The sequence below is a fragment of the Pholcus phalangioides genome, unplaced genomic scaffold, assembly GCF_987345545.1.
Source record: "Pholcus phalangioides strain wild (caught in Gottingen) unplaced genomic scaffold, Ppha-v1.0 ptg000031l_1, whole genome shotgun sequence".
NCBI lineage: Eukaryota > Metazoa > Arthropoda > Arachnida > Araneae > Pholcidae > Pholcus > Pholcus phalangioides.
The window spans coordinates 2,760,941-2,787,735 of NW_028301621.1; the positions used below are offsets into that span (position 1 = coordinate 2,760,941).

The 26,795-nt window shown below is 36.3% G+C and overlaps 1 protein-coding gene across 1 annotated transcript in view; it reads left to right on the forward strand.

Moving 5' to 3' along the window:
- The first annotated feature begins 828 nt into the window (after positions 1-828).
- sxc (O-linked N-acetylglucosamine (GlcNAc) transferase sxc) overlaps positions 829-26,795 on the forward strand; it is a 118,536-nt gene continuing 92,569 nt past the window's right edge. The window contains exons 1-2 of the mRNA XM_089252845.1: positions 829-1,434; positions 15,662-15,724. Of these exons, the coding sequence (XP_089108971.1) occupies positions 1,407-1,434; positions 15,662-15,724 (91 nt within the window). The 5' untranslated portion in view covers positions 829-1,406. The remainder of the gene's footprint in view (positions 1,435-15,661; positions 15,725-26,795) is intronic.

The following is a 26,795-nucleotide window of genomic DNA, read 5'->3' on the forward strand; positions in this document are numbered from 1 at the left end:
GGGATCGATCCCCAATCGACAATTCGAATTGTCTCGGAACAGTACGTCTTTGTATATGAGACGTTGCAATAATCAATATTTTCATGAGGTTTTCTTTTTATCCCATTTGTGACTAAGGTTGCGTTTGAGCGATGCTTTGTTTAATATTTCTTTCAGATATTTTTCACATAAATGTTTTCATGAAATGAACATTTTTGGGAACTAAAAGGTCTAATGAGTATTATCATAGTGTTTTTTAAAATTTGTTTACAATGAAATTTCATTTTTTATAACATAAAATTCTCAAATTCTCACATGGGGTTTTCCAAAATTATAATTATTATGATTAATTTCCATTAATTAGAAGTTTAGTTAATTGGAAATTTACTGTAATTACAAAGAAAAACGTGCTAAATTCATATTCAATTTTTTGAATCTTCAAAAATATGTTATTTGAATAGCCAGTCATCATATATACAAATATTTTGCAATTTGGTCACAAATTGTAATGGTCAAAAATGTGTCAACTTTTGGGTTGTCTTTCTTCAACTCCGAATTGATTTTAAATGGCAAATATTGTTACAGAAAATTAAATAATTTAATTACCTGAAAATATTTATTGGTATATACAGTAAAACCTCTCTTTGCGGACATTGACAGGACTAAAGGATAATCTTAGCCAACTTCATCTTGGCGAAAATAATTTAGCCAATCCCGAGATGTCACGTGACATTAAAAAATAAACTCCGGTTGCTAACAGCAGTGTGTGTTCCACGCGAAATTCCACGGTTGCCGATAAGATCAACCGCACCAGCCGAACCGTAGTGTGCAGTTGGCCTTTGAAACGATGGATTTTGTTTCTTTTCGACGAGGGGGGAGGAAATCGATGAGATAAGGGTTGCTATTACAGTTCTCTGATCAACTCTCAATGCCTATGCACAAATGAAAATTTATACCGTTTTGTGCATTGCAATTAGAGAGATTTGTAATTATTTTCTATAGTGACATCGTTTTTTTGGATATATATATATTTTTTGTCCAAATGAGGCTCATTTGGACATTTTTTTAATGCGCGCGTAGACGTAGAGAGTAAAATGAGAAGAGGAGGTGGGGATAGAGAAAGTCATCGCAGCTGACGTCACCATATAGCTGCGTCGAGGCACAAAAGATTAAGTTACAAGGTTCTCTGCTGCTGATGCAGTATTTTTGGCGGAGCTAGAGGGCCTTTAAATACTGTCCGAGTAAAGATTCTTTAGTCTCATTTATCAATATACGCGCGAATCGATTAATTAAAAATAAAAGTTGTTTGGTCTGTGAAGATAAAATTTCCGATCTAGCCTGGAGTTTGAAGAAGAAGAAAGAAATTTGTGATCGTGAAGCGTATCTAACCATTCAAGCTGAAGCTGCCGTCTTTCGACGTCATCGGCATGTCCGCCATTGTTAGCGAACCCTCAGGTAAAGAAACGCTAACATTTTTAATTATTATCGCATAAAGCGAATTCTGTACCTTTCCCCACGTTTACTGTTTCGAAAGAAACTTCATTTCTTTGTCATTTATATCAACGGAAAACGAAGAATAATTTTTTCATTATTAGCAACATGTAGCTTTATTATGTTATCAATTTTTCATGGAATTTCCCTGAGCAGGAATGTTACGAAATTCCAAGCCCCCCCCCCCTTGAGCTGAATTGTTACTGCGCAAAAAATTTTTTTCTTTATATGCAACGAAATACAATTGATATTTCCGTCTTGATGGGGTGGGGTTGGAGTAAATACAATCACAGCCGTGAGGATTTATGGACCCCATCTATAGTAAACTTCAGTCTACAAAAAGCTTTATTAACCCAGGGCTGGGCAAATCCCTGTGGCCATGGTGACTAAAAAATTGAGATTGGCGCTTAAAATTTTCTATATGATGTGGCTAAATTAGGGTCAGGGCAGCACAAAAGTTTTGGTATTCACGTGGGCCTATCTATTGATATGGAAAGGGGTTAATATCCCCCTGGAAAAGTTTATTCTGGCACCTACATTTTCTGGCTATTTGTCAAGCCCTGGCTTACCCCCCCCCCCCCCCCCCGCAATTAAGTTGTAAGTTTTTCTTTTTTTCTGCTGTAAACCCACTTTCTTGAAAAAATGCTGTGCATGCATATGAATGCAATCCATTAAAATCTGTCATTGCAAGATATATAGAGGTACAGTGACAGCTTTGGTATCGACACAGACTTGGCGACTTTTTTCCAATGATAATGGCCGCTTACATGTCATTTAGTTGGTAAGTGAAGTGATTTTGGGGATAAAGACTATTCTATTTTTTTCTGTTAAGCAGCAGCACCTGTGAAAATCATCCTATCGGTTTTTGTTAAATCTACTTAACTTGAACACTTTTTGAGAACTTCCCAACTTAATGTGTATAAACAGGTATTGAAGCTGGATTTTCGTGAGTTTTGTGTACCGCTATGAGTGGAGTGCTCCAGACTAGCCGACATTTGGTGGAAGGTGTATGTATCAATATATGCTGACTGGCTGAAGGGTAATTGTCAAGTCCTGCCATCGAGATCTTGGGAACAGTGAGAGAGGGGTTAAGCTAGATAAAAAAATTCCTTTAGCAAAAGAACAAAAATGGGGCAAAATATTGTAATGCTAATGATTTATCGTTGGATGTCTTCTCGTTTCGTGCCTCCTGCACGTATTTTTGTGAAAGTGGCTACTAATTCTTTCGCATTTTGCAAAAAATGTGGCCGTAGCTTAAACCCTGCTTCGAGAATATGAAACAGTTGCTGTATGGTCTGCCACCAAGTCACCAAGGTCGTCAGACACTGAAAAAAAAACCCAGCAGCATACAAAATATAAGAACCACCAAGCATAATAATAGCAAAAAAATCACTTTCTAGATTAAACATCAGTATGAAAAAATAAAACCTAAACTCTTTTTTTTTTTTTTTTTTTTATAAATTATAAATGGATTGGGCATAAGGAATTCAGAGCATGAAAGTTTCTCTGAGTTCCTTTTAAATAATAATTTAATAAGACAGAAGGGATGACAATGGATAAATAAGTAATGTAACGAAATAATAAAATGGACTAAACAACCTGACCAGTAGATAATAATCCAAGTGATGCGAGGGACAGAAGGGAGTACTATAATAATCCAAGAGAAGTGCTATAAATGGAACAACGGCTGTTTCAAATTTTTGAAAAAAACGTGTGAACAAAAGAGAGAACCTGTTTGGCAAACCGAACGCCACCTGGTATCACCCAGCGGAAACTGGGATGTAGAAAAATACAGCACCCCAGAGCCCCATTATGACTGTCTTGGCGACTGGAGAAAAAGTCGCGAAAGTTGTGGTGGACCATACTGCAGCTGTTCCGCTGAGAAAACAACAGAAGAAATTTTTTTTTAATCTATTAACATGCTATATTATGTTGAAATTGTTCAAGTAAATAAGGTGTTTATATTTTTCTTGTTTTTTTGTATTTCGCTTTTAAGTTAAATCATTTCTTTAAATTCTGTGAAAAGCTAATTTTTTTTTCACGAAAACCCTTATTATATTCTGCTCTTTTTTTGCTATAGAAGGATGAATAAGATTTTGGTGTTCAAGCAGCAGAAAGTCCTGCTGCCTAGGTTTTTAGTATAGGCCTACAGTGTTTAATTTGAAAAGAGCCTAATAATTTTTATTCGTCATTTCGGTAATGCATGCTTTAGTAGTGACAGATAAGGTACTTCAGAAAAAATGTAAATAGACTATATTGTGAAGGAAATTTATTTAAATCTTTCCAACCATTTTTAGCATTTTACAAAAAAAATTACTCTTTATATTGCAGATATAGTTAGTTTTTGGTTCTGCTCCCTTTTTAAAATTTCTGTTGAAAAAATTAGTTTGCTGCTCTAAAATGGGCAAGGGGCACTTGCCCCCCTGAGACATAAATCAGGGTTAACTCTTTCATTTTTCCATCTCCACCCTATTCACACAAAATGGCTATCTAATGACACCATATTTTTTTTATTCCACTGAAGAGTAGAGAGCATCATGATTTTTTGTTAGTTTTTGAAGTGGATTTGTCTGTTGTAAAAAAATTATAATGAAATAGAAACTTCAGGGGTGCAAGAGCTGCGCCAAACTGCGCCGAAACGGTTCTCTTGCTACATGGTGCGCCAAGGCGCCGAATCCCTGCGCATTTGCGCCAATTCTTGTTTGTGGTTCGCGGAGGTACCGCTAATGCACTGTAGTACGTCAAATACCCTTAATTAAGCAAAAATTCGCATGAAAATGATGTTCATGGGACACGTTCTTTCTGAGACATGGAAAAAGATACGGGGGGGGGGAAGAAACTTCAATTTTATTTTCACTTCCCACCATCTACCACAATCGCGTTATCTCGTGACCTTGGAAAGTAGTTATACTACCTTGAAGTATAAAGTCCTGTACTGTTATTGGTATAACTGGCGGGCTATCAAAGTCCCTGAATAAATATGCCGAATTTTCCGATTTCGGAGACTATTTTTTCTCCTGCTATATACTGAAAATAACGGTAATTTCGTGGCTGCCAACCTGCGTTCTAAGACGGCATGCATCGAAAAGAGGATTGGTTTACTCGTTTAAATTACCGAAATTTTTCGGAGATCGTTGGGAAAAAATAGAATCTGTAAAAACTCTATCTAAAATATTCATAGTTTTGTCATCTAGCCACTATGCGGTCATGTGGTTATCGTCGGCGGTTGCCGATCGTAACAATTTCACATCGCGAAAATCTGGATTTGGCGAACGGGGCCGGCTTGAGTGAAAAAAATCTCTACCCATGCAGAACCTTTTTTTTTTGGCGCTACTGACCACGTTTTTTTTGGTCGACAAACCTTTTTCACCCTTTCAACTCCATTTGGCACCCCTCCTTGAGCGGCGCCCAATATGGCCGCACGGTCCGCCGCTGCATTGGTGGGGGAGGGGCATGCTGTTAACAACAGTCAGAGGAAGGAGTTTGTACTAGGGCATGCTCATTTTACATAACTTCTGTGAGATACCTAATATATATTAATGTCCTACTTTTCCAAAACATGTTGTTGGAGAGAATGAAATATTTGCACCCTTTCTTGTTTTTCGCACTCCCTCTCGTGCATTGCTGGGATGGTACATTACTCCCTCACGTATTGCTGGGATGTTGTTTAACATTGTATCACCAACAGAACTATTGATTGTGTGATGAATGGGTTGTACTACAATCCAAACAATTACAAGAAGTGAAATCAGTTCAGAGAATAGATAGATAGATATTGGGCAGACATATTCAAACTTTGTAACTTTGAAAGCTGCCCAAAGTTCAAAATTTTGCCAGTTTTGGTGAAGACTTTTTTATCTTCAGCACATGGTAACACAGACAGTGAAAAAGAGTTCATTGTTAACAAATAAATAAAAGTCTGTTCGAACATTGAAAAATCTGTCCATGCAATGCTTTAATGTTTAATGGAATAAGACATACAAAATCTTATGTTCAAGGGCATAAAAAATTGGAAAAAAATATTCATTGAGATGCTGTACTTCTGAAAGCGAATCGTGATTTGTAATCTATTAACATGCTATTAGGTTGAGAAATTCTTTAAGTAAATAAGGTATTTACATTTTTCTCATTTTTTGCATTTTGCTTTTAAATTTAATAATCCCTTTAAATTCTGTGAGAAGCCAATTTTTTTTTTTTTCACGGAAACTCTTATTATATTCTGCACACACTTTTTTTGCTATATCAGGAGGAATAAGATTTTGGTGTTCAAGCAGCAGAAATTCTTGCTGCCTAGGTTTTCAGTATGCATGTTGCTTAATTTGAAAAGAGTAATAATTTGTATTCGTCATTTCAGTAATACACGTTTTATTAATGACAGATAAGATAATTCAGAAAAAATTTAAATGGCTTTTAATTTGTGAATAGAATTTATTTAGAATTATTTGTTTCAACCATTTTTGGCAAAACTTTTCACATTTCACAGAAAAATTACTCCTTATATTGCAGATATAGTTCGTGTTTAGTTCTGCTCCATTTTCAAAATTTCTGCTCCAAAAATGAAATTTGCTGCTCCGAAATGGACGAGGGACACTTGCACCCCTGAAACTTGTTTTTCAAACAGGTTGTGTTTATTTGCATTTACAGAATGTATAAAAATGGCTTTCGTAATATTTTAGGGGTACTTCCTATAACTCTGTAGTAGGGATGAGACGAACAGTGATTTGGCCAAATATCGAATAATTTGTTAGTTTTGGTCGAACATCAATTTTCTCATTCTTGTGATTATTCATCACAATTATGAATATAACTTTTTTAATTAAAAATAAAATTATTGGTAGTTTTTAATGATTAAATTTTAATTGTGATTTCTTATGAAACATTCAAATAATAAATTTAATAAATATTCAAAAAATGACAGTTGAAAGACTTATTGTCATGATACCAGCAATCAAATTTAATGATCATGTATTGTATTTAATATTACGTACGAATCAATTTTTTTCAGCTTTTTTGTCAATTACATGTCTAAGAAAATGTCAACTACATTATTTACTCTCAACTAGTAAGATTGTAAAATTTAATATTTATTTTCATATTTTTCCTTTTACATGTTCTTTTTCCCCTTTCAGTAACTCTATACATATCTTGTCTGGGTACATCCTTGAGTTAGTGAGCTTGTGTAATTCATGCTCACTTCCATTTTATTGGGATTTTAGTTTCATGAAATGCTTACCCTAGAAATTCACCCTGACAACCTCTTTAACAGAAACAGGTATACTCCACACAATAAAATATAAGCAGTAAATTTTTAATTTATATGAATAATTCCAATTAATAGTTTTTAAAATTAGTTTGTTGTGCTTCGATTTTTTTTTTTTTTTTTTTTTTTACAGATCTTCGGCCGAACCAAATATTCGGCAAAAGGATTGAATACCAAATATTCATCCCATTATTACTCTGTAGTTCAGTAGGTTCAACCGTAGAAATTGCAGCCAAACAGAGGTGGATTTATGGTCTTGCAGATTGTGGGCTACAGAAATTTTGCCGCTGTTTTCCCATTCTAGTATAATTTTATTGACCACTTGCAATGTTTGTCTGGCATTTCCCGGTTGTTTATTAATTTAATCCCAGTGATCATTGAATGGATGACAATAATAAATGGAACAAGACTTTAGTTAAACTATAAACATTTATTCTATTAACTATTAATAATTAGTACAACATTTTTACAACTTATCTTCTCAGTTAGCCTTTTCTCTCAAACATTACAATGAGACAATAAAATAGAACCCTCTCACTGCTTTGTCCAGGTATTCACGTATTAGTTCACATCGTCCACATGTCACTCCAAGATGTCTGTCAATCAGCTGCTTTCTATAGGCCTATATCATGGTTAGAGAAACCCTGATGCCAGGTTTGAGTCTTGAAATATCCATTGAAACTATAGGTCACTGTCAGCCATTGCGTAGGAAACAACTGGAGGCGGACGTCAAGAGAGGTCCAAGGGTAGCCGGTCTGGCCACTAATCAATCCGCAGGTGACGGGATCACAACGACGTTTGATTATCACATGAGTTCAAGCGATGAGGCGGGTGAGGTGCCAAAGGCACACCTTCTCAAATTTAACACATTGTTACAACTGAGAGACGATCTGGCTCACACCTCAACAGGGTGTGACGCCTTAGTAACGAAGACAGGAAATTAGTCGGAAGAAGTAATAGTCGTGCACATCTCTTTATCTGGTTTTTATGCAGGAGCGTTCCCATAATGCTTCATGACAAAACCAATCACAAGATCGAAGGTGTGGTATTGAGCTTGTGTCTAATTTACATAACTTCATGAGAGAAAAGGAAATATTGTAAAGAATATAACACAGAATCCGGCAACCAAAGTAAAAACGGTGATTGATCGGCGGACACATGATCCTGCCGATCAATCCAGGAAACAAAATAAGGTAAAACAAATTAAAATCTATTAAAAATGACTAGGATAAGGACCATTTCCGCAGGGAATGGTAATGTTAAAATGGTAATGTTACACTCTCTCTCATTTCTCAAATATGCCACTCTGGATTAAAATCTCGCTCTGCCCCATCTTTTTTTTTTTCACTAATGTGAGTGTCACTCACATTAGGAAGTTCTTGGTCACTTCCGGTCATTTGCTGATCTGATCCCTCACACTCTGGGACACTCCCCATGTTTATACTCTCTAGGTCACTCTTTCTGTCACTTGCTGACCTTGTCTGTTGTTCTTTTGACCATTAACATACATGCATACTGATTTGGTCACTCACATCCTTGCTCAAGCTCTAGGTCACTATTGGTCCCCAAAGCAGAATATGCCAAAATCTGCGCCAGACGTCGCAGAACAATTAGCGCTACTGCAGAACAATTTGGAAGAACATGTTTAGGGATTTTTACCGCAGGACATTTCCAGTCAGCTGAGGGCTCGTCGCAGAACAGTGCTAAACATTCTGCTTTGGGGCCATTGGTCAAACATTGATCTGGTAGCGCACTCTTTACGCCATTCTCTTGACACTCACATGCTTATAAACTTTCTTTTGATCACTCACCGACCTCATCCTTTGCTCTCTAAGTCACTAATTAACCTGGCCCCTCGCACTCTAGGCAGAAAGTGTTATGGTTTTACCATCTGCAGACTGTTAGACAAATTTATATATACCTAGTTTAAGGTTTTTAGTTTGATTTTTAACTTAGTTTAAGTTTCAAAAGGTCTTTGAAAAATATACGGGTAGACAAATTCAAATCAAATATTTCCTTTATGTAAAATTTTTGAAACAGTTGCAAAACATTTAGGGGCTAAGCAAGCTTGTGAGCCCACAAAACAATAACAGATCCATATCTCCTGGCATAAATAATAACAAAAAATAATAAAGAAAATTTTTTTTTAAAAATTCACGTATGTGTATTTACTAAAAAATAAGTGGCACAGGGATGGAGTTGATAGACAAAAAACAATTGGTATTTAGTGGCATATGCAAGATAAAAGATTACATTACAATGTCAAATAGATAATTTAAATTTTCTTGAGTTAACAACCAAGATTTCAAGATTTTAAATTGATAAAAAAAGATGTACATGAAGATTGTTCACATATTAACTGAGGAAGTAAATTAAGTATTTTGAGAGCTACACAAAGAAAAAATTTTTGGAAACTAGTTTTATTTGGCTTTTGTCCCTGTATAGTATGACGTCTAAATTGTATTCCAAATTTATGTAATTTCAGATTGAGGTGGCTACTTTTATAAAACATTTTTAAACTTTTATAAACGCACAAATGCTGTAAAGGGAGCATTTTAAATTTATTGAAAAGTGGGCGAGTCTATTTTTACGCAGAAAGGAGGATGAAGGACTTCTGTGTGACGAAAAGTAGAGAAATATTGCTGAAGTATGTTCCTCCCCTAATATGTAATACCATAATTCAATATAGAAAAATAAAGTATTTTTAAAATTGATTGGGAACATTTATTCCTGATAAAATTTCCTAATATTGTGATTTAATTCTACACTCAAATAATTGTTTTCCAGGATAGTTTTGAATCTAAAAAATCCCTAAATACTTAAAGGTGTCTACTCTACTGACAACTGTGCACATACAATCTGAGATACAACCATCTGTCATACATACTATATTTTAAACACCAGAATCATTGAAAGTACCAGAACCAAGTAACATAAATTTAGTTTTATCTATATTTTGAAGAGCTTTCAGAGTAACAAATGGCCAAATCACAGAAGTGTGATTTTTTTTTTTTTTTTCCCCCCTTTCAAATTAAAGTTACACAGGTCATTTATGTACAGTCGGCCCTCTGTATTCGTGGGGGTGACCGCAAATACAGAAATCCACAAATAACTGAAACCATGAGGGTTTTTTTTATGAACATCATGAGAAGAGCTGGGTGACACAGGTAGAAGGGAATATAAAAGAGGGTGCAGCTCCAGACATGACTCTACACATTCAATATGCTTCAATCTTTGGCTTCAGCAGATTAGTCTTCTGCGAGCCACAAAAACCTCATGGCATCTCGATCTTGGGGACGCACTGAAATCTGATGAAAAGCCTTCTGTATGTCAGCAGTCAATGCAACTTGATGCATCCTGAAATTTAATAGAATCTTCAAAAGTTCAGGAACGTTAGGTCCTTGTATGAAACAGTCATTCAGTGAGTTATTTCTTTTTTCCTTCAAAGACTCATCAAACACAATCCTTTGTTTTGTGGAACTGTGGTCTTCACGAATCACAGCACTATGAGGTATACTCTGTTCATCTAACTTGGGTCCTGATGTAAATAAACCGCTGTACCATTTTTTTATATCACTCCACATCCTTTATCTCTATTGGTTGCAATTTTACCCGCGTCTTATTACGTGTTCCGAACACGGGCGTTTTTCCCTCAAACGTGACATTGTTAATTCGTTATGAAGAAAATTTTCGTGGAAAATTTTTTTCACTGTTCTCCAAATTTTGTTGAAATAAAAACTGTTGATAACACTCATTAAAATAGAAAGAGGTATATATCTCCCAAAAGAAATTTGATAAGGTATTCTGTCATTATCATGGCACACTACTCAAGAGTTGGGATAACAGAGCTCTAGCCCGGACATTGCCTGCAACAATTCTTGTCATTTTTTTCGCTAAAAGTTTACTATGTAGAAGGGCTGTTGAAAGGTTAGTCTGAGGGCCCACCAAAGATCACAGCCTGGGGGTCTTGTGGCAGGATGTGGGGCCATGGTCGTTACAAAAGCTTGTGCGAGTTTATTTTACGGCAGATAATGAGAAAAATCCTCATTTTTTCTTATTACCTTTTTTCCTTCAGAATTTTACAATTTTATTTCTGAGTTAATTTACGCCGTATGATTTTCCTGGGCCGGATATGCTTCCAATTATAACGTGAAACAAATTATGAACAACTTACCGTTGTGTTGCCACTCTTTATTTTTCTTGCGGGTGTATAATTAAATATTTCATAATTATTCACGGACTGTAGCAGTTCCAATTTGGCGAGAGAGTTATTCACATTATTTCGTTTCTTTACTTCAACCTGTTGTTTATATCCTGTTTTTTGTCAAGACAATTTCGGTTTTTTTAAGTTTTTTTATTTGTGTGTAGGTTGCAAGCCAGGACCCCAACATCCAGCAGCAGGAGCCCCTAGACTGGGATCTTTAATGCGTCCCCAGGCCAGGCTTTCTCACGGGATCTATAGTGTCCTAATGTGGCTGACTGAATCAAAAATGAGCATTATTCTTTCGAACCAGATTTTCAAAACTACCTTCATGTCTTTGTGATGATCCTCAGACTTTTTTGGCTCGCCGCCTTCGACTAAAAGAATATTACTTCCTCCCAACAAGCTGCTCAGTTTAGAAGTGCAAATTCTTTGGAAATGACCCATATCCAGTGTAGGTGAAAGTGTGTGGGTGAGAAAAAAATCTTGTTGACAGCAACTTTGTTTATAGGAGTCCAGAGTTGCAGCGAAGAAATGAATTTTCAAATGGCTCCGCCAAACAAGATAGACAGGCATATTTCATTTATGTCATCAAACAATAAAGAAAAAAGCTCTTTTTCTTGCAAGACACCTTGAAGAAGCATGTACAAGTGTATATCAAATGTTTGCGAATAGGAGTAATAATAAAATGAAACTTCCTTTTAAAAAAGGGACGGTAATGTTTGAGTGAGAAAGGTGTATCCTGTCAACACCCACCCTGAAGACATAGCAGCAAAACCGCTCTGACCGATCTTTAAAAAAATATTTTTTTCCTGTCTTCCAGATAACTTTGAAATAATATGGAATAAATAAAAAAAAAAAAAATTATGAGGTATTTTATGGTATGAGGGGCAAACGACAAAGGACTATATTTTTGGCAGTGTTGTACAGTAAGAAAAGATGAAATGTTCTTCAACCAATCATTTTGGGCATCACACACATGCTTTTATTTATATCAGTTAGAAGGAACAAAGATTAAATAGAAAGTTCTATTTTCGGCAGATGCTTCTGGTTTCATCTTTTCAATAACTCAGTCCATCCTTTGATTTTCAATAACACTTTTATAGTCATTGAAAAACTTTGGTTCATCCATGAATTTTTCCACAAAGTTTTAGGAAGCATCTCTCTGCATTTCCATAATTATTGTGAATATTTTCTTTTTTCCATGGTAAAGCTACTTCATATCTGTCATCATGCAAAGCAATCAAAGATTCAAACAATTCTAACACTTTTCCTGGTCTTTTTTCTCTTATGGCATTAGTCCAACTCCCAGAATGATCGTAATGTTAACTCATCAGCGACCACTGTGTTAACACAAAAACACTGAGAGAGCGTGTTCTTTATTGAGGATCTTCCTTGTAAAACACCAACAGAACGGTGTTAATGGCTGCAACACAACTGCTGATTCTTTTTATTTTGCCAGTCAATCTCCCATATGACATATGAGCTGATGAGCATCATAATTTCATCTCACTTGCCTTGTAGAGAGATTCCCAAGTTACAAAGTTCTGTAAATATCTGAAGTCAGGCGGTCATATCTCGGCACTCGTTATGACTGGAGCTTCAACTATTTCCAGTGTTACAAATTTTGTGGGGTCGGCTATATTGTATAAGGCTTTACGGTATTTGTCGGCAACACATTTTTTTTGTCACCATCATCTCCCATTTTTTCTCCAAAAATATGGAGTTTCAGGTTGGTCTGAGCAGAATGTGCCAAAATGTGCAATGTACGTCGCAGAACAACCAGTGCTGTTGCAGAACAATCTGGAAGAATTTTAAGAATAGTGTAGAAAAATGCTATTATGTATATGCGAATTTTTACCGCAGAACATTTTCAGTCAGCTGAGGTTTCATTGCAGAACATAGCAAAGCATTCTGCTTTGGGTGCCTGACCTATCACTGGGAGATTTAATAGGTCAGGTGGGGTAAAATGGTCATAAAAAGAGGTGTTTTCATCTTTGAAGAGGTATAACCATATGAATTTTTCAAAAATAAGATATCTTTTGGCTGATATTTTACATTACATTCTTAGAAGATTAGCATATTTTTCAAAAATATTTTTTGAGTGTAACAGTTTTTTTTCAGCAACTTTTTAAACTTCACTTTTATGACCACTTTACCCCATGGGGTGGTATAAAGTGAGTAGTGCATGGGGTAAAATGGTCATACCAAATAATGAAATTTTAAGTAAATAATCAGTGGGCATTGAAATTTTATTTAACACATTTATCAAACAATCATTTTCTACTTTCAAATTCATAACTTTTAATGTACTCTATGGTTAAAACTTGGCTTCATTAGGATCTTCAAATACTACTGATCCCTTATTTCATTTATGTCGTCATTTTCGGGAAAGGTATAAAATTTCATTATTTAGGTTTTTTCATGATAATAAATCTTTATTAATCACTTGTCTGATAATTTGCATTATTGGTTTTTTGTTCTCTTCATTATAAACCAGCACCCCACACACACAAAGCCTTCTGACATCTTTCATAAAGTTTGAATAGTTATAGATTTGCCTCAGATCTTCAGGAAATTTTTTCTTTGGCTAGGGGAGTTAAATGAAATTTTTGCATATTTCTATTTTGTGGCAGTCAAAGTTCAACTATTTCCCTTAATTGAGGTTTCTCCTGTGCCATTCTGAACATGTTTTCATTTTGCCTTTGAGTTCTGTATTATCCTTTTGTTTACAGCTGAGATTAACGAGGGCAAGGTTGTCAGTATATGGCTCGTTTCAAGTCTTTCATCAGACACAACACTGATATTAACTAATCTTGACACTTCTTCACCTTCTATGTTCAAGTCAGCCATTCATGAAATTGATTCTGTATCTTTATTTTACTTGGTCGTGAATTGTGAAAGTTCAACATCTACAAAAGGATGAGGGTTATTCACATTGAGCAATAGATTTCAAGCCTTCAATACCAGTCTCCTTTGCATGTCAACCATGATTTTCTTCTATAATCCTTTTTTCTTGACTTGTTAATGATCCATCTTTAAGAGTGATATGGAATCTTCAACTTGTGTTCTTGCAGCTCACACGATACTCTGATGCTCTTTCCAACAGCTAGCAATACTAATGGAAGGATGTCAGAGTACTGTTGTATATTCTTTTCACATATAGGTTCAAACACCAACTTTCCAAGCACACGTTTGCTCTGGAAAAGAAAAAAAATGAACTGTAAAAAATAAATTAAGTAAAAAGATTCAAATAAAAAAAAACTCTTAAAAGTTCAATTATATGTTAAGCAAAATAGCTCCTAACAACTAAGTATTAGTTAAGCCTAATGCTATGACCACTTTACCCCACATTGTTTAAATTACTATAAAATATAAAATATAATGTTTACAACTTACCAACGAATGAAATAATGTTCTTGAGGCACTACTGGAGTGCCCTGCACAGCCAATCTATAAAAAGTTTGAGAAACTAAAATGGTAGAGAGAAGTTATTCAGGCACTCAAAGAATGGAACCCGAGCTTGAACAATAAAAAAAACTGTTTATTGCCACTAAAATGTTGCTTGGCATAAAATTTTAAGTGGAAAACTTTGCTGCTTGCAAGTGAAAGTGAACAGAATTTGGTAGCAATACCAATTGAAATTCTGAAGTTATGCCATTTTATGTTCAGTATGTCCATTTTACCCCACCTGACCACTTTATCCCACCTGACCTATTTTCGAAATATCTTCGACAATTATGGAAATTTAGCTGCCCCAGTCAATTAAACATTTCACAATGCAGCTTTTACCCCAGTTCTTTGCTACTGCATAAACCATTTGTAAAATAGCATCTGATCTGTTGCATGCAGATGCATTTTAGAACACTTCCCTCAGATATTTTTGTGCGTATTTGTATTATCTCATGGGGTAGGAGGTTGTGGTTCCTCCGATTTGAAACACAATGGTTTCGTGATGCTTTCTTCTGCAAATTCTACAATTCTTTTACAGTGAGATGCTAAGTGTTGTCGATCAAAACACAAATAGTATCTTCTGAACATTTCAAAAAGTCACGTTTCTTTTCAACACTCAGCTCGCCGCATTCAAATTTATTATGATTGTCTTTTTTACCAAAAAGGCAAGTTGCATCTGTACCGTTTACAGTACATTCCTGGTTATTTTTTGTTACCCAACATAGAATTAACATTTGTGAATGACAACAATGAAATACGCCATTTTCTTTCCACTAATAAGATTTATTACATTATTAAGTTTTTTTACATTTTTTAGAACTTTTAACCTGTTAAAGGAGCAAACATAAATACGACATTTAGAGTTCTTAACTTTAGTAAATATCGCACACATTAATTTGTTAGCTCTCACCGAACTGTCAGTCTGTTTTATTTCACCAGCACTGACCTATTTTGTCTGTGAGTGAGTGTAATATGGACGAATAGCATGTTTGGGCATTTTTAACCTCGCTGAGCTTGTTTTGGAGAGAGTGTTTTGTTGTAGGTGCTTGGGGGGGGGGGGCTCTCTAATGAAGTAAAACATGGAGGAGGGGGGTTAGTGTTGCTAGACGTCCATATATGTGAGAAAATCTCTTGTGCAGAACTGTTTTGGAGCAGAAAATTTCACACAAATATGCTGAAATTTTTATAATTTTTCGTTTTTATGTTGAAAATTGAACTTTTTTAAATATGGCTGAGTTGCTTTTATGTGTAATGTATTTCTTTACTTATTTTTACAGGGGTTAATGGGACTAAAAGGAGTAAAACAAATGATATAAATATTACTGCCGTGGCATTGCAAAGTAAGTATTTGTATATAAACAATTGTTGATAGCTGTGAAAATTCTGTGAGGATTTTTAATTCCTATGTTATTTTTAAAAATCTGTTGTAAAGGATGATGTACAAGATTATTAAGTAATTAATATTTATTATTAAAATTCAATATATCAGTTGTTTTCTTTCCTAATTCACATCATTTTTTTTATCAGAAGGTTTAGGTCCCAAAGTGGCAGGGTTTAAGCTGGATAAAAAATTCCTTTCGCAAAAAAGTGAAAATGGGGAGAAAAGCTCTAGCAAAATGCTGCAATGCTAATGTAATGTTTGATGGTTGGACGTCTCGTTGCGTACCTCCTGTACGCATTTTTGCGAAAGTGGGCGCTACTTTTTGCGCATTCTACGATTTTCTTTCGCATTTTGCAAAAAATGCGACCGTAGCTTAAACCCTGCGAAGTGGGCAATATCGCCCCCTGGTGGGTTTACTTGAGTTGGGGGGGGGGCGATGAGAGGAAAAAATTTCTGATGAAGGGGGCGATGGAACAAAAAGTTTGGGTGACCATGGTTTAGGCTAAAAATAAATACTGTGTGTAATGTGATGCACTATAAATTCTTGGCCTATACATCACTGTGTTTTATTTTTCTAGCATTTTTTAAGGTGGCCATCTTGTTGCATGAATGTACAGTCAACACTAGTTATAACAACTCTTCCCCTCCATCGATGTTGTATCAAAAACAAAAGCATATAGGATAGTTATGTGCAGGCAATTTTTCTCTCTACTAAAGAAAAGAAAAATATAGCCTGAAATTTTTTAATGGTTATATAAAAGCCAGATGGCAACATAGTGATAATGTGATTTATTAATTCTCGGTGTAGGCACCTGGGTACAATGTAGAGGTAGTGTGAAGACACCCACCATCTGGTGGACAATGTCGCACATGAGTCAGGTTAATCTGTCCATTGCATGGCCCTGTTCAGCATTTATATGCTCCAAGGAAGGAAATTATGAGTCTTTCTCTAGCACATAGTGTTCTACTGCCCGTTGCCACAGTGATGGTAGGCTGAAGTTTCTTTTTCTGTGGTTTTCTCCCAACTTCAAGGGGCGAGTGTGAGCCGATCTCCCCTTTAAAGTCTCACCATGGAGAGCAACAGACATACAATGGTAATATCTTCAATCATTGCACTTCACTCATAGTTAGAGAAATTGATGTCTGGTGTCAGGACTACACATAAGCATTACATAGAAACAAACTTTACGTTATAGGTTCACAACATGGACACAAACATTCTAACATTTACCAATTCGTTAGAAGTTCCACAGAGGAATATGGACGAGGTGCATGTGTTGTTTAGTGGTAATAGTTTTGGTGGTAATAGGTTGTTTAGTAGCATAGTGTTCTAGCATACTTACCAGGATTACAAGGGACACATTGGTTGATTCCTGCATAGGCCTGTGAATTTTCCTTTCAAAAAATCTCATCTGCTTTGTATTAAGTTATCTTTATACCAGGGTTGGTTTTTTTTAAAATCAATTTTGATTCAAATCATGATTTTAATGGGTTTTTTTTACAAAATATATATTCAAATACATTTAACTAACACACTAGTCATTAATCTATATCTTCATTGAAGAATATACAATTTAAAAAATTTTAATTTGAAAATTTGCAAATACGCAATGCGTAGCAGCATAGATCAAACGCGGGACCCCTTTGACCAATACGAATAGTTTTCTCTAGTTTTTTTATATGGAAAAACTTCCCATAAAATGATCATTCCCCGTTTTCGGAAACCCCCAAAAAAGTCTTGGGGGGGGGGGGGTGAAATGAAGCTGTAATGCATAGTATTACACTTCGTAATAGAATAAAAGTTCTCAGTCATGGTGGGGGGGGGGGGTATTTTAGTGAGAGATCTCATTGTATGACATGGGCCTCTATTGATTTGGATAACTATTAGTCATGGATCAGGGGTTTTCAACCTTTCTCGAGTGGCGAGTACTGCCTATACCCATCAAACAGAGCACACCTTACTGCAACTTTTACATTCATATACCTGAAATCTGCATTAATTGTTATCATTGAATGTAATTTTTACAGGATGTTCTATCAAAGTGTTGATCAAGTGCTTGGGAGCATGAAATTGGACATGTGCATTGATCACTCGTGATGCTTCAAAGAGCACCATGGTGCTCGCGAGCATTTATTTTCCACAAGTGCACAGCTTGTGAAAGCTCTGAGTCATGTGCTGCTGCGGCTTTAAGCCAACTCTGGAGAGAGAAAAGCTCTGAACGCCAGATGAAATATTAAATAATACTGCGAATTCAAACATTTACATGATTCTTTTACAGTATCCCCTGAACTTCTAATCAATTGAGTTGATCCGAATGAAAGTAGGTAAATCAAGGAACTGTAACATCAAGTCAAAAATGAACAACAGTTATTGTCATCACATAATATTATTTAATAAAATATTGAATTGTATTTGATTTTATATAGCATTTCATGATTTCTGAGAACAGAAAATGTGCATAGAAAAAAGTGCATTTTGGCATATGTTCGCATCTTTTTTCCACAAATTTATTTTAATGTACACCCCCCCCCCCCTGACAAAAACAAGCGGGAAAAAAATCTCTCAAACGAGGTTTTAGGATTGATTTGTTAAGCTCACACAACGCGTAACAATAGCAGTAAAGCATTGGTGTTTCTATTTCTTCTGTTCAACTCACGACGTAATATTATGTCAGAAACACTGGACATGTTAAACCACGGTTCCTGACCTTTTTGAGTCAGCATACCCCCAGCTGGCTCTTCTTTTCCTCATACCCCCAGCCCCGAATCCTCCAGGCATCCCCCAATCTGTTTCACCCATTAGGCCCTCCTCACACGGGGAAACTAAAGTCCGGCAACTGATAAGAGAAACCGTTTCCAGAAAACCAGCACGCATATTTCAATAGACGCCATCACATGAGGAAATTGCCGTCTTGGCGATGAAATATCGAACGTGACTCAATCACTTGATCAGTTGAAAGGATATGAAATTTTGACAAATTTCAGCTCACGGGTAAATACGATTTCTTAAACTGATACTCTTTTGAAATTACAATAAAATCAGGTGCGTCGGAATTGTTTAGAAACTGTGGGTTTTCGTCTTTAGTTTTATATTGGAAATTTTAATTTCTGAATCAATTCTGGGGGTGCTTGGATCCATGCCACAAATTACTGTGGGTGCGTGAGCACCTCCGCCTATGACGCCACTGAATGAAATAGTAAACCAGGCCTGTCATTTCAACTTTTTCCGGGGGGGAGGCAAAGAACATATACTCACTGTATGTGTGTGTGTATATATATATATATATATATACATACACACACACACACACACACACACACACACACACACACACCATTTCTAGTGCATTTTGGAAAGCCGGGGGAGGGAATCAGTAGCCCCCCCCCCCAGATGACGGGTCTGTGGTAAACACATGGGCACACCCTCCCCAGGGGAATTTAAAAAGAAGATGGGGCATCACGAAAATTAGATCTGGTAAAAAATTTCAGGAGTAACCAAGTGAATTTGCCAAGTAGGGCCTCGGAAAAAAAATGCATGGCTCGAGGGGCCCAAGATGCTCTTAAAAGACGGCCCTAGGTAAGCACCTCCAGAAATTTTCAAAATACCGTCTACTTTCCTAACATGTACCAGAACAAGCACGTGTTGTATAGGGATGGGTGCCTGATTTTCCCCCTTGGCTGGAATGTCTGTAATTTAGGTCACGTACACGCACATCTGTGTGTGGGAGTATTCGGGGAAAATTGTTCCCTTAAACGTAAACAACGATTCATGTTGTTTGTCTGTAGTTTTGCCTGCAGTTTATTTTTTGCTTCTCTGAACCATAGCTTTCGCTGTTTTATCTAATGAAACTACTCAAAATCCTACGTGACGATACTTTAACTAATAAACAATAACTTATATAATAATCAATCTAACATATACGTACCGAGAGGCATACTTATTGAGGGAAAACAGACATTTTATTGCGAATTTTTTTTTCCATTGAAATCACTCAAAGCAAATGAAATTATACTAAAAAAATATATAATTTTGCCATTCTATTTTCATTTCAAAATGATATCATTTTGAATAAAAAAATTGTGTATTTACCTGTGAGCTGAAATTCTGTTGTAATTTCACTTTTATAATAGAAACTTAACTCACTTTTATAATAGAAAATAATTATATTTCACTTATTTCTTTGTAAAGATTTTTATTTGAATATAAATAAATTTCGATATTTCCTATCCCGGTTAACAAGATAGTAACGGAAAATAAGAAGGGGAACTATAGACTGTGCTGTTTAGTAGCGCCGTGTGAGGGAGAACTGGCAACTCGACTTGTTCTAGTCTACTCAAGTTGAGGCAACTCGGGTTTGATTTTAGTTTACCCGTGTGAGGAGGGCCTTACAGATTCTGAAAACTTCCCTAAAATGGTATAAGTATGGTAAAGGTATATGTTGAATTAAATGGTCTATTTTTTCATTATATAATTTTTTATTTTTGACGTAAGCACACAAAGAATGGGAAAAAGAAAAATTAATGTGATATTTTTGGGACTTTATTACTTTATTGAATTACAAAGTTTTGAAAAATTAGGCTCAAAAGAGGATAAATAAAAACTCAAATCCAGAGCTGCATTCAATTTGCTTCTATATTTTTTATTTTTACATAAGTATACAAAGACCAAGCACTTTCAACAAGCTCCATGCTAACAAACAGTAACAAAACATATGGCTTTTCTAGAAAGTTCACTATTCGTCACCGCGGTGAGCCCAAAAACTGACTAGGTTCACCATTCCACCATTGAAGAGGATCTTCAGAGTGGTATCTGATGCAAAAGCTCTAGCAATTTATACTTTTCTGGAATCGACAATGAAGCCCGTTGAAAATACTCTTCTTTGAAAGGATTAGATATCCACAAATCACCTATTTCTGGCTCTGAAAAATATTTTTCAAACAATTTTAATCCTTCCAAGTGACCACTGTTAAATTTAGCTTGGCTTGTGACAAGAAATTGTGAAGTGTTTCGAGCATCCCCAAAAAAAGGGCTACCTCATGACGACGTTTGAACAGCCACGTCACGACTTAATCCCAGGACAACCGCCTAATTCGGTGTGCAAAAGCAAAGTGTTGTGAAGGCTGTCCATGTCTTCACACAACAATTTAAACAGCAACTTCACACAATTTAGTTGGTAGGATTCACTTTGATAAAGTTGGCAATTTTGACTGCTTCATCAAGAACATTTTATAAATTTGGAGGCGCAGGTTTCAATGCAGGGCTGTCTGTGAAAATACAGCAGCGAGTCCATTTCATTTTGGGGGTGACTTCTACCACACGTGCATGAAGGCCTGAGTAGCAACCTTCCATGGATTTTCCTCCATCTCTGAGCCCAATGCATTTTGACCATTGAATTCCTTTTTCAACAAAATAATGGTCGATACGCTTTAAATAAGTCTTTAACAGTCATATGACCCCTTCAATGGGTAACAAATAAAGATTTTCTTCAAATTCTCTCTCTCTCTTTCAAGTACTTGGCAATCACAAGTAGCACAGAATATTGCATGAGAGACATCAGTACTTTCGTAGACTTGGATAGAAAAAAATTCACAACTTTTGATGTCGCTTATGACTGCTCAACATTGTCTGACATGTCCTGTATTTTTCGAGACGCCGTATTATTTGACAGAGGTATTAAATTCATTATAAGAGCACTTTCCTCTGCAAGTATGCATCTGACAGCATCTTTGATGCATGGTGAAATTAAATTTTCTTCAATGGTGGGACTTTTTCTTAGTCTCGCAATATGATAGCTAATGTAGTAGGAGGCAACGTCATGGCGGGGGGGGGGGGGTCTGATTCCTTCCTGAAATATGCGGAAATGACTGAAAAAGGGGGGAAAATGACGAAATCTATTCCATCACTTTATCCCCTTCCCTCCTCAAATTAAATTTCTGGCTATGGGCCTAGTAGAAGGCTTCGGTAGCTTTGACAGAATCACTTTTGGCATATCCAAAATATGTTTTCGCATTTAGAGGCACACAGTATTTCATTTTGGTGTTTCAGTCAACTTCTGCTTCGCACAGATCCTGTTTTTAGTCACTGATCCATAGCGCAAATCACGTGAATAGTAGGGGCTTGGTAGAAAAGTGGACATAGAAAATTGTGGGAATAACATGCCCACAACAAAAGTTAAACACAACACAAATTCTTTGTTTTAATGCACAGCCCAGCATGTGTCAACAATCAAATCTAAAACGCTGAAGAAAAGTGAGCGGAAAGGAAGGAGTGTACGAATCCGGATCATAGATTGGGTGTGGGTGGGAGAAGGGACGGCCGATCCTTCCAGCGGACGCAACCCCTCTTTCATCAAAAATTTTGTTTATAGGGAGCTCAATATATTACAACTGACAATATTAGTGAAAACCTCTACTTACTTTTTAAAAATTCTTTTGTTCACTTTTATATGGGCTACCACCATTTTCTTTTTGCGTACTCCCTAATGGTCTCTCACGTACCCCAGGGGATACACATACCCCTGAATGAAAACCGCTGGTTTAAACCATCAAAAACTGACATGCGTCAAAAACCTGCCAACCCTGCTTAAGATAAATGCAGCAAAGTGCACATCTGTTAGTGATTGTTCATTCAGAGAGCAACAGGACTACAACAATAAAATCTTCAAACATTACACTTCACCCATAGTCCAAAAAATGTGGTAGATGGCAGCACTATATAACAAGCATTACACAGACAAGCTTCACTTCACGTTAGGTTCACAACACGGACATGCACATTCCAACATGTACTAATTCAGTAGAAGTTCCGCAGAGGAATATGGACAAGATATATGGGTGGTTTAGTAGTAGTAGTGATTGTTCATCTTGCCCTTAAAAAGTTTTGCCACAGAGAGCAACAGACCTACAAACAGTACAAATGTAATCCAATCATAACATCACTTGCTTCACTTCTGATATAGATGGCAGCTCTGAAAAATCAAACAACATCTCACTCTCATACTGTTTACATACACACATAGTTTGAAAGGAAAAAAGCGATTGTTTATATCTATTTTAAGGGGTCTGTCCAGACTTTTTCCACAGGGTCCTGTTTTTGTAAAAATGTACTATATTTTTGTGAAAACGTACCTTATTTTTGTGAAAACGTTCAAAATAGCAGTGAAAGTAATACTTATTAAACAGGAACCTCATTTTCCTATTTATTACTTTATACAAAAAAAAAAACAATGTGTGTCGTAGTCTTTGCATTACTTTATTTTACGTTAATTTGAAATCAAATTGAGTTTCAAGTTAAAAAGTGAGAATTGATAAATCTTCAGAAAAATATGAAAGCGTACCAACAATCATATCCTTATACGTCTATTTCCAGTCGATTTGAAAATATCAATGATTGAAAGGCATTCAATATCTGTAAGCTTGTCGGGTCCATTGAATATGATCCGAAGATGTCTGTCGAGAGTGGTTAGTGACAATTTTGATCTTAAATCGGTGCACACAAGGTTCATTTGAGAAAAAAGTCTCTCGACAGATGCTGTTGATGAAGGTATGATAGTGCATAATGATGATAACCTCATTAAATTAGGATAAGCAGTCCAGATGCTTGCATTATTCTCCAGAATTGTCAAAACATCATTTGGAGAAATTTTTTTTCCAGAGTTTTTTTGGCCTCACATTTCTTGTCTTCTCTGAGAAACGCACTTGCTTCATTATTCTTTGTCTCAAAATACAATTTTGCAAGAGATATCTCTTTATCGAACCCATTCTTTTCCATCATACCTTCAGATGCATTAAGTATGGGTTCCAATATTTTCACAGTCCCCTGAAATTCATTTCGCTGCTCTCCAATATAAAATGACAATAATATATCCAGGCATTCTTCAGGAGTCTCCACTGTCTTCAAATCTAAATTCATTGTGTGAAATATATCAAAGGCATTTAATGTTTTGTTTTTCACACCAAATGCAGCCGATATTTCTTCCTGAAAATCACAAATAAAATTGTGAATAAAGTTTTCCTTAAATTCCTGGATTATGCTGTCTGCACTCATTCCATACTTTTTCTTGCTTCGTTTTTTCCTACTAAGTTCAGCGCATTCTTGAGAGAAGCACAACAGATCTTTACACTGCTTAGAAGTGTTCCCCTGTATGTAAATCATTTGCAAGCACTTTAATTTCCTCACAAACAACTAGAACCTTTGCATTAATAGAGCTAAACATGATTGTAGAGCCCTGAAGCCACAAGCTAAATCTATTTATAACTTTGAGGAAGTCGGCCAAGAACAGAATACATAGGAGAACATCTGTATTCAGAAGTTGCTCTCTAATCCCCTTCAATTCAGGCTGCTGAGTCTTTGAGAAAAGATTATCGAGCGTTTCAATCAACTGTTGGAACCTATCAATCACTCGTTGGCATGCAAGTCCATGAGATAACCACCGTATAACCGAAACACTCAACATTTTCAAAACATCTACACCATACACATTTTGATGAATATCTAAAAACACTTGCTGTTTCTTTGGGCTGTAGTGAAAAAGCTTCCATAAGCTTATGAGAACAGCATCCATAGCCTGTAGAATGGGGTATTTTTTTTAACAAATGTACAAAAACTAAAGCTAGTCTATGATTTCTGCAGTTGATATAAATAGAATGCGGTGCCAAATGTCGTGTACGTCTTTGTACACCTGATATTTCTCCACTCATCACATTAGTTCCATCCAAAGCTAAAAACAGCAAGTTAGTGATTGAAATCGCTTTTGCTATCAATAACTTCTCAATGGCAGATGTAACAGATTCTGCATTTGTCGCAGTTAGGTTCACAAGACTGAGGAACTCTTCTCTGAGCGGACTTCCATCTATCTTGTAACGCACTATTAAACCCAACTGTGTTCTTTGTGCTTCGTCAGTTGCCTCATCAGCTATCAATGTAAAGTAAGTGGCTACTTGCAAAGCCGTCAAAGTTTTCCTCTCTAAATACAAAGATATTGCCTCTGTAAGATCGTCTACTGACACATTTGATAGATAGGTGGCAGGCATTCTTGCCGCATGTAGCAAGATAGCATTCTATTTCTTTGTCACTAAGATCCTCACCAATGAACTTAACTACAGAAGAAAAATTATCGGAGACTGCCCATTTTTTTTTAATCATGAAGTACAAAATCTTTATATATTTTGTTAAAACTTTCACATTTTTTCCTTAGTCATCTACACAGCAATTTCAGTTTTTTCTGTAAACAAATACAAGGGATTTTTGGATGCAGTTTCTGATGCACTCACAGCTTGTTTGTGTTTCTGGCTATATATATACTTGTTGACATGTGTTGGGTGATCACCAAATTGCACCCCTTGGTCAATCTAGGGTCCCTTATCAAAAAATGTAGAACATATTTTGCAAAGAAAGCCAGGTGCAGAAATGCTGTAACATAGCCAACTATGAAGCTTCTCAAAAAGTGCGATGTTCAACAAATTCGGTACTTATGGTCCCATTTTTCTAGTTTCTGTAGATGAAATTTTCTGAAAATCCGGCTCTACCGACGAATTCGTAGCATCTTTCAGCGTTTCCGATAAATCAGCAATGTCTTCCATCGCTTTCGAAGAAACGGAATTGTCTTCCGCCACTTCCGATAAATCGGCCATCTCTTCCGCCGCTTCCGACGAATCGGCAATGTCTTTCGGTGCCTCCGATAAATCGGTAATGTATCGTGCCTTTCCAAGGTTTCGACAGCGTGGTTCGAAACCGATGAAGGAAGTAATGTTTCAGTAAATTTTTCCAGGTTAGCACAATTGGAATTATCTGTATCTGACATCTTTTTGGTGACGTTTTCAGATCCGCGTTTAAAAAACGATGTTATGGAGCTGCATCCCCAAACGTCAGTTGGCCGTAGTTTTTTAAAGTAGTAATCACTATTCCTTGAATTTCCACCTGTTGGTGGTCGACCACGCTTCATATTAAATTTTCAAAAATGAAAGCGCAATACAGGGAAAACAAACGTGCACAAAAAATCCAATTCTACAATAAGCATCAACTACGCTGATTTTACGACTAACAAGAGGTTGTGATTCAAAGACCATTTGAGGAGAAGTGTGGGGCTAAAGCGCTTGTGTAATGGCATAGGTTGTGCGATAAAATATGGGACGCGGTCAATCCGTGGTCAACCAGCGGGATGTCCTAACAGGAAGCCTAGAAACTAGGAAAGCCCTCTCAAGGTCACGCTCTTTCTCTGGTCGCCTTTTCAAGGTCATGTGTTCCGGTATCCAACCAACAACTTCTATAGATAAGATTACTCATCTATGGGGGAGGGGGTGGTGGTGTTGGGCCAACAATGCATGCTTAAAAAAAAGATCAATGGCTTTCTATTACGACTAGGGTCATAACTGATAAGAATTTTGTCGCACAGCAGTCTCAAAAGTTCGTTTTTTACGACGTAATTTTCATGAAGGGTTCGTTTTCCGGAATTTTGTGAAGGGTCAGTTTTTTCGCCCCGGAATTTTGTGAAGGGTCAGTTTTTTAGCCCCGGAATTTTGTGAAGGGTCCATTTTTCTGTCCCGGAATTTTGTGAAGGGTCCGTTTTCTGGACCCAAATTCCTGCTGGACAGACCCCTGATTTTTATATGCTGATGATAAGACCTTTTTATTGTTTGAAGTTGGAAATTGCTGTATGGTGATATATGACCGGAGTTGATGTGTGGTAAAGTAGTGGCAGATAATGACTGAAAATATTTTAGTCTACTTATAACATGCTTTGTTACATCATTTTTAACCAAATCTTTGGCGAACAGCTTTAAAATGTGGGCATTGATTGCACTCATATGTAATCTCTAAAAAGCTAAGCTCTTCATCCAGAGCCTTTCTGGCAAAAACCATATTTGAACTATTGTCTGTTAATTTACATTTGAAGTTTTCTTTTGTTGACTTCACTGAACTAAAAATAGAAACCAAACTTGCTAATTAATTACCAGTGTGTCATGAGCCAGACGTGTCAATAGTATCAACGAGAATGGCTTTACCACTCTTTAAAAACACTTACGTGCAC